This window comes from Quercus lobata, chromosome 2 (genome assembly GCF_001633185.2).
Source record: "Quercus lobata isolate SW786 chromosome 2, ValleyOak3.0 Primary Assembly, whole genome shotgun sequence".
Lineage (NCBI taxonomy): Eukaryota > Viridiplantae > Streptophyta > Magnoliopsida > Fagales > Fagaceae > Quercus > Quercus lobata.
The window spans coordinates 87,350,086-87,367,456 of record NC_044905.1 but is presented as its reverse complement, the minus strand read 5'-3'; the positions used below and the strand labels follow the sequence as shown (position 1 = coordinate 87,367,456).

Sequence of the window (17,371 nt, the reverse complement as noted above, 5' to 3'; positions counted from 1 at the left end):
TTACAAAGACTGATACAAATGCTCTATATGTTTAACCCAACCCACCCAGGTAACAAAAGCAGTTGCACTTTTAGACACAATAAAAATGGCACTCAAATTTATTCTCATTGGCAAACCTTTATAGCCATTTTACCATACTCGCGTTTCATATGCGTTCATTGTATGGATATTGTCGTGGACCGAAATATTATCATCTTAAACTCTCCTTGCCACAAAGACTGCATGTGCCTCCTCACCTAGATTTAGAGCCTACAATTCTTTGATAATTTTACAACAAGGCCTAATTTTAAAGAGTATGCCCAAATCAAGATGAGTAAATGAGTAATGTTGATGGCCATTTCGGAAACCCAAGTGGAAGGGAGAAGCCCAACAACACGGACAGAAAAGAGTTGGCAAACGGATAGAAAACTTATTAAACCCAAGCGGCAGGAATAATGGATTACAGGTCTATGAGATAAACAAATGGGTCTTGAGGAAGTAAATGGGCTTAAAGGAGTCCAAAAAGAAAAAGCAAACCATGGATAGTATGTGATGTGGAAAAGTGAGAATGGGTCACGACAAGTCCAAAGTAATGAAAGCAAAGAAAGTAAGGGATCGATGGTAAGCCTATGGACCCCAAGGATGAGGAATAATGTAATTGGGCCGGGGAAGCCCAAAGAATTCAGTAAAAGCATATGGTAATGCAAAGTTAAGAAAAGGGCCGAGGAAGCCCAAGAGAAGCAAACGGGCCCAGGACGCCCAAGAGAAAACAAATGAGACGCAGGAGCCCGCTAGTGATGTAACAAAAGAATCAATGGCTTTGCTGGGCCATTAGGAGAAGAATGAATGGTAGACCCAAAGAGGTCCAACCAAATTGAGGTAAAACAACTTAGCAACATGAATGATAGAGTAATATGACGAGAGATGGTAGCAGGAAAAATGGTGGGCTGAAGAAAAACCAAAGCCCACTATCAAGTAAGGCCTAACCCCGAATAAGGCAAGCCATAAAGGAAAGAGAAACCAGAAAATGGTCAAGAACGGACAGTAAACTGTGCAAGTCAACCACGGCAGATGCATAAACAGCAGACAAATTTTGGACATACATGGAAAAGAGACACACACAAGGCCCAAATCTCACCAGCCTATACTCAGCCAACACAGGACAGTGAGGTCATGGGTTAGAGGTAAGAGGGCATGATTTAGCGGTGGGGAGAGGGGAGAACCTATTTTAAGGTTCTTGTTAGGGTCCTTTTGGGAGAAGTGTCTTACTGGGATGACATACTACCCAAAGGGGCAAAACTGAGCTAGAATCACTAGGTACATGCTATAAAGGATAGGGAAAGAGAATGCACCCATACCGTAGCAAGAAAGGATGTTACGGCAGACAAACAAACAAAATAGTTTTCTTTTGTCTAGCGATAGGGAGTGGCACACAGACGAACCAATGGTGGTCGACAAGTACACCCAGACCAGATAAAGGTGATTAAGGGCTAAAATAGTAAAATCCGATCATGACAGGCACTATAAAGAGACCCTTGTCATGTACAGAAACAAGGACAACAAACATCACAGTATTGGAAACTTGAAAGCTAGGAAATAGAAAACAATGATTAAGAAAGAAAAAAATATAAGAAAAAGGGAATATTAGAAAAGAATGAAAGAAAAACATAGATAGTTAGAACAACATGCATGAACCAATAAGTTGATTCCTTCTCTCACTCTCAAAATCTTGCTCTCTGCTGAAGACACAGAATGTTCTTGTGTACCAACCATTCAGATTTGCTTCCCTCAAAGTAATTAATTTTCACAACAGGATCTCCTTGAGAGATTATTCACTTTGAGAAGAGACATTCTTCCCTCTTTAGTTTTGGTCCTGCGGATCAGACTTGATCTGATTCATTTTCTCTCTCAATCAACTCATATACTACCCCCAGCTTTCCTTACTTTTTTTATAAAAATAATTGTTGTCAAACTATGATTATCTTTTTCATGAATTATCTGTTTAACTAAATAAAAATGTCAAAGTACATTATCTTATCTTGTTATTATCATATCTAGGGCTGTCCACCAGAAACCGAAAACCGACCCACCCGTTCAAACCGTCCGGACCGACCCGAAAACCGACCGATCCGACGCCGATGACGGTCGGCGGCGGGTCTTCGCCACGAAGAACCGATTCAGGCGGGTCGGATGGCGGTTTTTCTTCTCCAAAACCCGATGAACCCGATCCGACCGTCGAATCCCGTGAAAGAAGACCGAATCTACCTAGAACCACTCAAATTCGGTGAAGATTTGGTAGTTTTTGGTTAGATCCGGCGATGAGATGGAAGTTTTCGCTCAAATCTGGGCTCGAGGTGGTGTTTTTTGCTTCGATCCCGTGGTTGTCACACAAATACGAAGAAAAATCAACAGATTCGGCGAAGATCCAGTGAAGAACGGCGAAGATCCGTGAAGAACGGCGAAGATCCGGCGATGAGATGGAAGTTTTCATTCAAATCTGGGCTTGAGGTGGTCTTTCTTACTTCGATCCCGTGGTTGTCGCACAGATCCGAAGAAAAATCAACAGATCCGGCGAAGATCCAGAGAAGATTCGGTGAGATCCGGCGAAAATTTGGCGATTTCCGACGAGGATTCGGCGAAGATCTGGAGGTTAAAACTCGATCCGACTTCGACCGACCCGACTGTTGTGGACCGGAGCCCGATCCGACTCGATCTAAGGTTGCCGGCGGTCGGCGACGGGTCGTTCAACGTCCCACCCAATGTGAGCGGGTCGGTTCCGGGTTGGGCACAAACCCGACCCGGACCGACCCGTGGACACCCCTAATCATATCTATTTACCGCAATCCATTTGAAACAATTTTACCCGCCATAATCGTGCTCCTGACAAATAAGGCATAACTTACGCATAAGTCGGACCAAGTTAAGTTATAGTTAGACCGGTCTTAACTCCCTTACTCAAAATACTTAGACCCAATACGCCAAGATGCAGTCCAACCCACTTTAACCACAAAAGGCCCACTACAAGTAACAAGCCCTGGGAGGGTTTGGAAAAATTACATGCTCACCAGTGGTGAGAAAGGATAGTCTTGAAACACACAAACGTGTAGAGGTATGGGGAATAAAAAAGCAGGATTAAACAAGACAGAACGATCGCATAATTGTTTTAATTTAACTCTCAAAAACACCATGGGACTCCAGCAATAAATATCAGACATACAACATCATAACCATGGACAAAAATACTGTAATAGTTAAAAGGAAATCCTAACTAATATATGGTCTATGGTCAATAACCGACCATTAAACTGATCAGCATATCCTGCCATATGTTGTTGAAAATCCCACATAACAAGGCATAAGGAAGTAAAGGCAGCATATAAGAACACAACAAAAGGACTGATAGCCCCTCCAGCACAGTTCCAGCTCACTCGAATGTATCATCATCATCATCGGGAAGAGGCTGACTGGCTGCTTGCTGAAGCTCAGCTTCGTGCCTGTAGTAAAGCAAATACAAAACAACATCAAGGACAGAAGATTTAAGGTGAAACGATCTTAAGACAAACAGAAGCAACTAAATGAGTTTAACATAAACCCGTCAACAATTAAAAACAGCTACATTTGAGTACAATTGACATTTCAGGTAATATTTTTAAGAAGCAGAACTAATTTGTTACATAAAACGCTGATGCTCTTGCTTTTTAACAAGTGGTGGTCAAAAAGCATTTCTGGTACTGTTTGAGAATCAAAATAACAATAATAAAATTTGAAAACTTTATGCATGACAACTAGTATATGCAACTGGCGGACATTCTAGTGGCCTAATTGCTTTACTATTAAGGGTATCTATTCAACATTACTTGTAGACAGAATAACCAGTCCCAATAAGGTACAAAATATTCTACGCAGAATCAATAGATGGCAAGGCAGATAATTCTTACTGTTGCTGTGCAGCCAAGTCAATTTGTACTTCAGGAGGAGCAAGAGCAGGAGACTCCACAAAGTGGAGAGCAGGGTCCCTAAGTTATAAAAGCAGTAGTCAACATCAAGTTTCATTCACAATATTCGCATACTAAAATAAAATGACAAAATCATACTATTGTGTTTACCCAGCAAGCTTCCTGGCAAGATACAGGAAAGGTTTCTCAAAATTGTAGTTGCTCTTTGCGGATATCTCATAGTACTGCAGATTCTTCTTCCTGTGGAATGTAACCTGCTTTGCCTTAACCTGCCTGTTCTTCACATCTACCTTGTTTCCACAAAGAACAATGGGAATATTCTCACATACCCTATGAATGCAAAAGACAAGTCATCAATATACTGTAGAAAATGCAAATATAAATCACACGCACAAATAAACAGTAGTAGATTTTAACAAAATATTTTTTACTTACCGGCACAGATCACGGTGCCACGTAGGAACATTCTTGTATGTCAACCGGGCTGTAACATCAAACATTATAATTGCACACTGCCCATGAATGCTGCAAAATTTCATAGAAGATTTTATGTGAGACCCCCTTTTTTTTTTTGGAGATAGGCAAGTCACTCACGCATTCAACCGATCTTTAACCCTCCACCTAGCACTTGCAAGGGGAGGTGCCAGTTGAGCTAAAGCTCATCAGCTTTATGTGAGACCCTAAATTAGAAAGCACAAGAAAATAAGACGAGACTTCAAGGTAACCAACCAGTCAGCAAACCAACATAAGAAAGAAACTTCAACGGAGAGGGTGAAAATATATTATAAAAAATCCAGAAAGTTGAAGCTTGCAATTAGTTACATTAATTTATCTTGTCTACAAATGGGAAAACCCTAAATACAAGAAGTAACCAGTTTAATCCAAACAATAACTAACATACAAAAAAATCTCTACTGGTTTTTCCATTCTTCTCCTTCCTCATCAATATAATAGAAGAATTACAATTCCATCCTGCCAATTTTCTCTCCATAGATTCATCGTTCTTTGAATCTTTTTTTCCTAAGCCAGCTCAATCAAATTCATGGACATTCTTTTTAATGGCATTTATAACTGATGAAAGTCGAGATTCTCTTTGTTTCTAAGATTATCCTACTGAGTACCAACGAAGACGACAAAGATGCTCAGATTGTCATCATCAAACATTGATGCAAAAATTGGTGAGAAGGTGGGGTAATTGGTGATTTGGTATTGGAATGAATACTGCCTAGTTGGGTTGGATGTAATAACCAGGTAAATGCGTAATTATATACACAACCCATTTATAATCCAACTAAAAGCACCCATTTGAACCCTACCTTTGCCATAGACCTTCTAGAGACTAGCATTCCAAAATTAAACACATGTACCAAACAGCATACATTCAGTTTATGTCCCCTAATCAGAACACCTTAATACTAATTTCAACTAAAAAGTCACACTTTCAAACATTATAGTATAGACACCATACAAGTTACTAATAAATGTCAAAATTTACACTCCTAAGGACACAAAATCAATCAGTAAAGCAGAATTAAAATCTAACTAAAGAAAGATGCAACAACAACAATATTATGAATCATTAAAATTTCACTTACTAGTATCCATCTCTAAGACCACCAAACTTCTCTTGGCCAGCAGTGTCCCAGCAGTAAAACCGAATCTTCCCACAATTTGTGAAGAAGTCCAATGGATGAACCTCCACACCAATAGTTGCTATTTGCAAATAAAACCCATTTAAAAAAAATTAACAACTTCCAAACACATCAAAACAGTACAAATTTCTATGTAAACTGAATAGGAACCCCATCTAAAAACAAAGCATCATTCGAGACCCTTACGTTCATATTTCTTCTCGAACTCTCCGGTCAAGTGTCTCTTCACAAAAGTTGTCTTTCCTGCCACCATTCAAAAAAAAAAAAAAACACTCAGATCAATCAATACTGTCACCACCAATACCAATATAGATTTACACATCTACAGTAAATTTTTTTTCCTGCAAATCTGTCAGAAAATTATTATCTTTCGAAACAAACATAGCCTCCACCTTGAAAATCAAAAGCCCTAACTCCACGATTTGATACAAACAGTGACAAAATAAATTCAAAATTTTCAACAAAAAAAAAAAAAAAGTAAAAAGAGAAATACCTGTGCCTCCATCACCGACGATGACAAGCTTGAAGCTTGGGTACTCCACAGTCTGTTGGTTTGGTAGAGCCTACAATTACAAAAATATATATATACATAAAAATATCAGATTTTATTTTCAATTTTTCAAATAAGAGCTTAATTAAGAACGAGATCGACGAGCCAAAACCCTAGCCCTCGAAAATGCACATCGAACTCAACGATCGGAAACCAAACGAGCACAAAATAGAGAGAGAGAGAGAGAGAGAGATTTGTACCATTCGATGTGAAATGGCTGAGAGAGAGAGAGAGAGAGAATCTGAGAGTGGGAGGCAGAGAAGTGTGACGAAGAAGAAGAAGAAGAAGAAGGGGACGGCGATGTGTTTTAAATGAGTGCACAACAAAGCTAGAACTTATAAGCTTTTTCACTTTTGGCTTTAATTTCACGCTACTCTCTTGGACGTTCGATTTGATTACTTTCTTTCGGTCGTGTTACTCTCACCGCCCGATCTTATTTGTTCTCAATTCTCTCTTTTCTGTCTTTCTTTTTTAATTATTATTATTATTTAAACTTTTTTTTTCTTTTTAATTAAAATTAAATGACCACCAGTTGTGACAACCTGGTAACCTCTCAAAGTAGCTCCCTACCCAAAGTACGAAGTACCAACTATAGTCCCATGGATTCCAAAGGAATTAGACCGCAAGGTTTGGAATCCAATTAGGGAATGTGTTTGCACTACTTTAATTCGATTGAGATTTGAAGTGTGAGGTTTAAAACCAAACCACGAAAAAAAACAAAAAAAAAAAAAAAAAACCGAGAGAGATTTGAAGTGTGAGGTACGATATTCTTTCAATGGAATCAATGTCACATCCTTACTGATTTTTTGAAGAAAAATGGTCACATCCTTACTTCAAGGGTTCTATCCTTATATAAACACTTACCCAGCAAAAAAAAAAAAAAATTGTGCCCAGACCCATGTAAAATTTATTTATTTTCCATTGACCAAAAAATTACTTTAATCCTATGTCATATTTTTCATACATTGTAGTAAAATAATATAAATGTTTACATCCAATAAAGTAATAACTCCAACAAGAAACTAACCCAATCTCGAACCACCCTAACCACTACCCAAAAATTTAAAATCACTTAAGCAACAACAATCAACATTGATATTGTACAAGCAACCCTTTCTCAAATTGAAACCCACTCACAAATCAAAACCCAATCTCATATCCAAATCCAAATCAAAGAGAGAGAGTTTGCACAATCCAAGCCATAATCACTCGTTTGATCTCATCGCTATCATTCAATCCACATTGACAACAAAGTCATACCAAATACAAAGCAGTCTAATGAGAGACCATAGAAGAGAGAGGGAATGGATTGGGGTGTGTTTGAGAAAGAGAGAGAGTGGGGATTTTTATTATTTTTTAAAAGGAAAACTAATAAATAAATAACCGTATGTGAGGTGATTTTATAACTTTTCAGTATAAAGTATTCTCTAATTTACATTTTTAAATGGTTTTAGATATCACAATGAGAATGCTCTAACACACCTCGTACTAATGGTATGTTTTGGACTATGAGAGATAAATTAAGAGAAAGAGAGAGAACCAAATAACAGAGGGGAAGGTGATAAAATAAATATACAAAAATTAATATATTTTAGTCATCTTCCATTTATGGGCCGTTTGGATGGAGAGGAGAAGGAAGAAAAGTAGAGTAGAGTTGGCTAAAAATAAGCTAATTTTAGACTAAATCTACTCTGCTCTACTCCCTCTCCCTCCCCCTCAATCCAAACGACCCATTAATTGTTATCTTATTTTTTATAACATTATTGTTTTTGTTATTCCTGATATTATCATCGTTATGTTATTAAGCTCATATTCTTATCTTTCTAAGTGTCTGTTTGGAATTCACTTATTTTACTGAAATTGAAATTTTTTTTTGAAAGTATTGTAGATAAAAGTAAAAGTTAGTTGAAATAGTATAGTGAGACCCATGAATAGTACAAAAAAGTGCAATGGGATCAAATGATCAATGAATAGCAGCAAAAATAAACTAAATAGCAATGTTATTAAATCCATTCCGTTCTGGCTAGAATGGCCGAAATATTTCTTACCAGAATGCAATCTGGAACGATAATACCACCCGTTCAACCTCAGGTCTAATTTCAGCTAGTTTCGGGCCATTCCGGCCGATTCTGGTCAATTTTGGCCGAAATTTTCGACCGGTAGCAATTTTTAGCCAAAAAAAAAAACTTAAATTAACAAACCCATCAGCACAGCATGTTTCCACCTAACGCTGATTGCCTGAAGAAGTTCAAATCATATCTGCTACAAAGCTACCAAATGATTTGAAAAAAATAAAAAATAAAACAAACAAACAAACAAACAAAGGAAGAAGGAGAGAATAGAAATTTAGAGCAGTTGTGGAAGAAGCTTAAATTTTAGCTGCGTTTGAAACTTTCTTTTTCAGTCCTGCACTTAAACTTCTGGTTTGGGTCTCTGAAACTTTCCAAGAAGTACTTCTGTAAGTGTAAGTAACTGATGGGAATATGAAATGAAAAAGAAAGAGTGGAGGAGAAAGTGTAAGGGGCTGTTTGGATTTCATGTTTTCCATCACCCATAACTCAAAATTGGTGGGTCCCACGGCAGAAAGGTGTGTTTGGATTTGTTTTCAGTTTTTGTTTCTATCACTCAATTCTCTAATTTTTGAGTGATGAGTTAGCAAAGTTTAAAACAACTTTTGGGTGTTTTCAAGTTATGGATACTGAGTTATGATGACATTTTGGTAAATACACACACATTTCTGAGACCCACAGTCAGAGAAGTCACGTCCTTACTTTTTTTTTGTCTCCTCCTTACTTTTTCTCTCCTTTCTTCTTCACATACTCACTCAACGGCTTTTTTCTTCTTCTTTCTTTTTCTTTCTTTCTTTCTTCTTCACAGATTCACTCCAACGGCCATTTTTTTCTTCTTCTTCATTCTTTTTCTTTCTTTTCTTCTTCACAAAAACACATGGGTAACTTTATAAAAAAAAAATGAAAAAAAGAAACAAAACCCATATCTAGCTTCTAAGCACACCGATTTGAGTGTTTCTTCAACTGGGTGTTCTAGTGGGTGGTCTCAGATCGAAGATGGGTTTGGTTTGGTGGTGTTGTTGGGAAACAAAACCCAAATGGAGATAGACCCAAAGAACGATTTGGGTCAACGATTGAGGCAATGATTCATCTCATTCTTTCCAACTCTCTCCTTTTTTGGGTTTGTTAATGAAGCTAGAAAATTTGGTTGTTGAGGATGCTAATGAATTTTCTGGGTTTGAGAGCAATTTGGCTTTGGTGTGTTTGGGTATTAGGGGTTGAAGGAAAAAAAAAATAATAATAAGAAGAATAAGTAAAAGTTGCACCAAATTAATTCGTGGGTCCCACAAAAAGTAAATTTTTTTGAGATATTAGAAGTTGGAAACAAGTGCTAAACATACCACCTTAAAAAATTGGGGTATTTTTAGTGATAAGTGATGAATTATTGAGTAATGAGTGATGATTTTTGAGTGTCAAGTGATGAGTGATCATTTTTTTTCATCCAAACAACCCCTAAGTCATTGCACATGAGTGATGGAGTGGGGTTAGGTGAAAAGGTGAAAAGGGGGCTTCCTAGAAGTTTCCTAGTTTATAAATATTAACATGTTTATTTACAAAAAATACCCAAATTTGAATTTTAAAATAATCAATCTAATCACTTTATTATTATAGTAATATTTTTTTTAAAACACTATATTACATTCATTAAATGATGATATTATATTTATAAAATTTGGCTTAAGAATAGTTGTGGGGCCCGAAATCTGAGGTCCCAGCCCATTTTGTGTTAAAAGCCCAAAACCCAGTCCGAGGAGCCCTAATGCTAAGAACGCGCAATGAAAACTCCTTGAAAGGTCCAAGGATGTTGTCGAGGACGACTTTATGCCCAACATCTCACAAAAAGGCCTGAGGAAAAGGACAGATTCAGCACAGGAACAGCACAGGGGAGAAGGCTGCCAGCACCTTAATGTGGAGCCCAGCGCCTGACAAACCCATACTCATACCCTGCTATCCAGCTTTCCCCAACCACTCTGATGTGAGGATTGATAAGACAAGTAACCACCCTGAACAAGGGGAAACAGACACGTAGATAAAGATTGGGAAGGAAATACTAGTATAAAAGGGAAGCTCGTGGTATTGAAAAGGGGGACTCTTTCTGGAAAAACCAGAGAAAAAGGAGGAGGGGAGAACGAACTCATGAAAAAGGAGGACGGTGAGGACAAGACGCTCCTCGGACTAATTCCGAGGAGAAAGATCTTCTCATCACATCCGGATAAAGCTTAGCCATGCAGGCCAAACTTACCTTTGTATAGGCTCCCATGAAAATCTCGACCAAGCCGTCGCCCAACGACCAAGATCCAGCCTTCCAAAGCCCACTCTCTACAAATCGTATTGTTCAGGCCCCTTTCATATACGAGCCTATCCTTGGGTCGTTAAAAATTGTGGCCTTACAATAGTAATGAGTTATAACATTTTTTTAATAATTAATATATATATATATATATATATATATAAAGTGGTAATTTCGAAATGGTCTAAAACGGTATGCCCAAAATAAGCCGGTACTGAAACATTTCATTCCAATAAACAAACCGGAACAGGCACCGAAACGGTATTCATAACATTACCGAATAGTAAAATAAGTTGGCAAAATAATCCACACCAAACACACTAAAAAATATGTGAGAATCATGTACAATAAAGAGCTTTAACATTATAGTTTGGAATTCTTAACTTTACCTTACACTTCGCTTTATAGGTTTTACAATAATGTAATGGAATGAATAATTCTTTACAATGATGAAATGGGATGGATTATGATGTATTCTTCTCTAGCATGATTGATACTTTATAAAAGGAGGAATGAAATGAATGAAACATATAACTTTACTATAATATCATTCATCTTTTATTTGATTTTTTTTCCAACATAAAGATAATTTGGTATTTCTATTTGTCTTTAAAAGAATAATTTTTTCACCCAAAAATTGAGAGTAAGGGTCTATTTGGATACCGCTTATTACTGAAAATTGAAAACTGAAAACACTATAACAAAATAATTTGTAAATATGAATAGTACCGTGTGGGACCCAGTTTTAAAGTTTTTTTACTGAATTTCATACTTGTAGATTCCGTGAACAATGCATGGGACCCACCATTTTTCAGCAAAACGCAGAAACGCACGTTTAACGTGCATTCCAAACACACACTAATAGTTAGAAGCAAATGAATGGAATGAACATTTTCTGATAGTCATTCCATCCATTCCTATGAAACTTCCAAACAGTGACATAAATACAATATTTTTTTTAAAATTAATTTCAATAAATTCCATTCCATTAATTTACCGTGTTCCAAATGGATTGTAAAGCTATTTTTCAGCATCAAAAAGCAAAATAAAACTCTTTAGTGAAATTATCCAAATGGCTAATAAATCTTTTAAAACTTCCTAAAACTATTTTTCTCCCCCCCTTACATAATGCAAGACCCTACAGGCCTTAGGCCTCCCTTGGTGACTTTTTGATATACCATTAACTATTCACTAATTATTTAAAAAATAAATAAATCATGTAAGAGTAGAAAGCATCTATTCTTAACATATTGCCTTTTGGTGTTTTTAACTTAAACATTTAAGGTTCAAATTCTCCCACCTTCAATAATTAATGTGTAAAAAGATAGCACATATTCCAACGTCTGTCCCCGTCCCCCCTCCCTCTTTTCCCCTTCTTTTGTAGAGAGGTTTAAGTATAAGACTCATGTATATTCCCTCCAATATAAATATATATATATATATATATATAAATATTAAGGAAAGCATTCCCTCCAATTTTTTTTTTGATTGGAAACAGATAACATAACTTCAATTAATCTGGACAGAAGTCCAAGAAACTTACATCAACCATAATCTGGTGTTCAATTAGGGGAGGAGTGTCCTCTACCCAAATTACACTATCTTTCACATTCATTGCATTCCTAGCTAGTAAATGCGCTGCTTCGTTAGTGATTCTCCTAGAATGTACAGCCTTCCAAGAGTTGAACCGTAGCAGAAAAAGTTTCAGCCCTTCAACAACCTTCAGAATGGACAGGGCCGGTGTGATGCAACCATTTAGAGCTTGTATAACTTGTTGAGAGTCTCCTTCCACTACTATCTCTTTCAGTCCCAGGTCCCACGCTAAATAGATACCCGCTTCCATAGCTTTTGCTTTTGCTTCAATAGGCCCCAACGGAAACTCAACTTTCTTACACAATGCGCCCATCAGCTCCCCTTTGTCATTTCTAATTACCACGCCAAAACCACAGCAGCCCCAGTTGTTGAATACCGCAGCATCAGTATTGATCTTGTATGTTCCATTAGGAGGAGGACACCAACGTTTGAGGCTAGGAGCAGAAGAAACACCAACAATGCTGACTGGCCTGGCAGAACACACTTCAAGTTCATACCTCTGCGCTTCCTTTGCAATAATTTTCCCCCGTTTACAAGCTTCCCCATGCCGGACTGCATTTCTGTTATTCCACAATCCCCATGCCGTGATGGCAAAGGCCTCCCAATTCGTATCCCCAGGTGCCTCCAAGAGCAACCAGACCACATCAAGAAATTCCTTCGGTGGGTGGATTAGCTTATCAATCCTGAATTTTGTTTCAGCCCAAGTTTCCTTAGCAATGACACATCCCCACAAAGCATGACCAGAAGATTCACTTTCACCACAAAAGTCACACAAGTCCTCTGTGAGTACCTTTCTGTGTAGCAGACACTGTTTCGTGGGGAGCACATTTCTACAAGCTCTCCACATGAAATGTTTTATTTTATTCGGACACTTTAAGTTCCAAACAACCTTCCACACTTCTGTCATTTTGGAATTATCCGAGCTGCCTGGACTTTCCTCTCTACCCTTGAGCTCATCAAGGTATTTTGCAGCCACTCGATGTGCGCTCTTAACAGTGAAGATCCCATTTGGGGACTTTGCCCACACCTGGGAATCCGGCGGGTTCATAGGGCTAATAGGAATGCTAAGGATAGCCTCTGCATCGTAAGGGAGGAAAGAGTGACGTATCAAATCAACATCCCACTCCGCTCGATCATGCACAATTAGGCTCGCCACTTTCGCCTCACTGTCCATATAGGTTCTTGGAGTAATAATTCTGCCTGAGTCCGATGAGGGAATCCATTTCTCCCCCCAAATTTTAATGCTTCTCCCATTCCCAACAATCCATTTAGTCCCCTCCATAATCACCAGTATAGCAGCCACCAAACTTCTCCATATGTAGGATGGCTTTTTCCCTACTTGAGCTTCCATGAAGGAGGACTTCGCAAAATACTTTGCTTTAAGGACTTTGTGGATCAAAGCGTTAGGGTTTTGATGTATTCTCCAGCCTTGCTTGGCTAGAAGGGCAAGGTTGAAAGCTCTTAAGTCCCTAAATCCCAGCCCCCCCTCCGTCTTTGGCTTACACAGCTTTTGCCACGACACCCAGGCCATCTTTCTTGCTTTATCTTTTTTTCCCCACCAGAAACCACTCTCCAAAGATGCAATCTCAGCGCAAAGAGAGTCCGGGAGTTTGAAACAATTCATGGTATATGTTGGAGTGGCCTGCGCAACCGCCTTTATAAGGATTTCCCTCCCCGCATTAGATAACAATCTCCCTTTCCACCCCGCTATCTTTCTGCCCACTTGGTCTTTAATGCGACTAAAGGCCTTTTTCTTTCCTCTTCCAACCATAGGAGGCAAACCCAAGTACTTTTCATGTTGTTTGACAATCTCAGCACCGAATGTATCCTTCACAAAATTCTGAATGTCTTCCCTTGTGTTCTTGCTGAAAAATAGCGAGGTTTTTTCCCTATTCAACCTTTGTCCCGACTCCTTTTCGTAGACTTCCAGGACCAAGACTACTTGTCTGCACTCCTCCTCAGTTGCTCTACAAAAGATGATGCAATCATCCACAAAGAAAAGGTGCGAAATTGAGGGGGCAAGCCTGCTCACCGCCACCCCCCTTATCAACCCCCCGGCCTCCTTTCTCCTCAGAAGTGCAGTCAAACCCTCGGCGCACAATAGAAACAGATATGGGGAAATAGGATCCCCTTGACGCAGCCCCCTCGTAGGTGTAGTTGTGCCTCTTGGTTCCCCATTAATAAGAACCGAAAAAGTCGCCGTGGTCACACACATCATAATTAGCGATATCCATTTTTCTTCAAAGCCCATTTTCCGCATCATCGACCCAAGATAGGCCCACTCAACCCGGTCGTAGGCTTTTGACATATCCAACTTGATCGCCATTGAACCAGCCATCCCCTTTTTTCTTTTAGCAATTGAGTGCATGGTTTCGAAAGCCACAACCACATTGTCTGTTATAAGTCTTCCCGGAACAAATGCGCTCTGTGCTTCATTGATCACACTGTGCAAAATTTTCTTCAATCTATTCGCAAGGACCTTTGATATTAATTTGTAAATCACATTACAGAGGCTGATTGGGCGATATTCAGTTATCTTTTGTGGGTTTTTGGTCTTAGGAATCATGCAAATATAGGTATTATTGATACCCCTAGGCATTATACCAGAATTAAGAGCTTGTAATACACAATTTTGTACACTATGACCAACAATATCCCAATATTTTTGGTAAAAGATAGGGGACATACCGTCGGGGTCCGGTGCTTTTGTCGGGTGCATTTGTTTGAGCGCACACCAGACCTCCTCTGCCCTAAACTCCTTTAGAAGTGCCTGGTTCATCTCTGGGGTTACCCTTCTGTCCATAGCCTCTAAACTTGCATCGAAACTTGCAGGCTGGTCCGAGCTGAAGATTGACTTGAAATAGTCCAGGATAATATTTTCTACAATCTCGGGTTCTTCTTGCCATACACCTTCTTCATCCAACATTCCCCCAACTCTGTTTTTCCTCTGCCTTTGGCTGGCTGTGGCATGGAAAAACTTTGTGTTTTTGTCTCCATTTTGCAGCCAGCACACCCGTGACCTTTGGTTCCACATGATTTCCTCCTTTGTGTGAAGATCATTGATTTCCTTACGAACTGCCTGAATCTCCTCCGCTGTCTCATGAAGCTGGTTGAGGGACTCAAGAAGCTGAAGACGCGACTTCTTTTGCTTTAAGTATTTGTAGATATTCCCGAAGCTATTCTGGTTCCAGGATTGGAGTTGACGCTGGCATCTCTCTAATCTCTCCTGGATAGGCCGGGTAGCATCATCCTTATAAGGGTCCCAAGCCATTTCAATGACTTCCTTACATTCTTCCTCCTTTGTCCACATTGCTTCAAAAAAAAACCGCTTCTTTCCCCTATTTCTGTACTGATTCTTTTTGAGTAGCAGGACCAGCAAACAATGATCCGATGCCGACATTGATACATTGTGAACCATTGCTTCAGGAAAAATCTTCATCCATTCCTCATTTGCAACCATTCTGTCCAGCCGAAGCAGCGTGCGCTGATCATCGAAACGCCCATTACACCAGGTAAACCTCGGGCCAACAAAACCTAAATCAATCAAACCGCATCTGCTTAGTGACTCCCTAAACTCCCTCATCTGATCCGCATCCCTTTCCTTCCACCCCATCTTCTCGTCTGGATGCAAGATTTCATTAAAATCCCCGCACACCAACCACGGCATCTTGCATTGGCCATACAGGGATTCTCGCAATTGCCAGGAGCTTTGCCTCATACATGTGGCGGGGTGACCATAAAACCCAGTGGTCCTCCACGAGCCTCCACTGCCTTCACCGTGCACCACCACATCGATATGGGAGTGAGAGCAACTCTTGAAACGAACATCAACGCCTTCCTTCCACAGCATTGCAAGGCCACCACTTTTGCCATCGCAAGGAACAATAATCCCTTGAGTAAAACCCAACTTATATTGAAAGCCTTTCATCCTCTCCGTTGTTGCTTTTGTTTCTGCCAAGAACACCAAAATGGGATCTTTTTCTTTCACCTCTTCAGTGAGTGTACGAACTGCCGGAGGAGTCCCCAACCCCCGACAATTCCATGCTAAGACGCTCATTGAGCTCGGCGGTGCTGCACAGCAGCCACCGCCTCTCCGCCATCCATATTCTTGTCTTCATCAATTATTTCCCCTGTCTGAGTCTTACCTTTCTTCCGTTTGGTATTTAGAGCATTAGGATCCAGCTCTTGTAAAGGGACCGGGCCACTTCTTTTTAACTTTTCTGGGCTGTCTCTTTTAGCTGGGCTTGGCTTATTTATTTGTCTTGCAAGCCTTTTCCAATGCCCACTTGTAGGGCCCAAAGTCTCAGCCACCCACCCTTTCTCTTTGTTAAAACTCATTGCTAACGGGCTAGATGCTTCTTCGGCCCATGGGATGGTCTGTATTGTCTCCAGGCCCAATACACTCCCATTATCCGTGTGCCCTTCCTTCTCCTTTTGTTTGCTGTCTTCCACCTTACTCTTTGTTTTCTCCCACTGCATATCTCCCACAATTTTTGCTGTGGGAAGGTTGCCTGTCAGAGAGTTCATGCCTCTAATGTCTAATCCCCCATTCCCCTTTACTTGTGGCATGCTTGACTTTCCATTTTCCTGATTGAATTCCTCATCTTCACACGCCACCCTCTTTTCCTCTGACTTGTAACACTGACTAGACCTTTGACTGGTCCTACTCCCACTCACGTGACCTCCACCTGCTTCCTCCCTCACCTCTTGTCGGACTGCTTCTTGCACAAACATCCCAGCCGTCGACTCCTCCCTATTCTGCTTGAAGCTCATTTTATTAGAGCCTTCCGATCTTTCCTGATCATTCCCCATCCGCCTTCCCGGTTCACCCCTTAACCACGCGCCGTATTGCATACAACCCCCATCCACTCCCTTCTCCGACCCCTGTTTTTCTGCACATTCCTTTTCTCCATGATCCAGCTTTCCACACCGGTAGCAAAAGTTCGGCAGCCGCTCATATTTAAAGAATACCCATCTGCTCTCTCCGCCTTCAATCGAAACCCTTTTACCCCTAACCAGTTTTCTAGTGGCATCAAACTGAATTCGTACTCTTAAACATTTTCCCCATTGTACTCCATTTTCAGGCACGTCAATGTCTAAGACTGTTCCGATCTTTGCCCCGATTTCCATCCCCGTTTCGCGTGTCATGCTCTTTAGCGGAAGGTTGTATATTTGAACCCAAAAAGGAGTCCATTTCAGAACTATCTCTTTTGGGACCAGCTCACCTTCAAATTCTTGCAATAGTATAAGTTGCTTTTCAAAACACCAGGGCTCATCTCCAT

At 39.8% G+C, this 17,371-nt stretch overlaps 1 protein-coding gene across 1 annotated transcript; it reads right to left on the bottom strand.

Moving 5' to 3' along the window:
- Positions 1-3,111: 3,111 nt before the first annotated feature.
- Positions 3,112-6,453, bottom strand: LOC115977026 (GTP-binding nuclear protein Ran-3-like). The gene is made up of 8 exons (XM_031098648.1): positions 6,338-6,453; positions 6,081-6,150; positions 5,774-5,830; positions 5,531-5,648; positions 4,371-4,460; positions 4,086-4,265; positions 3,918-3,995; positions 3,112-3,473 (listed from the first exon to the last, which is right to left on the bottom strand). The coding sequence occupies exons 1-8, from the start codon at positions 6,338-6,340 to the stop codon at positions 3,404-3,406; spliced, it is 666 nt and encodes a 221-aa protein (XP_030954508.1). The 5' UTR covers positions 6,341-6,453; the 3' UTR covers positions 3,112-3,403.
- Between the last annotated feature and the right edge of the window lie 10,918 nt (positions 6,454-17,371).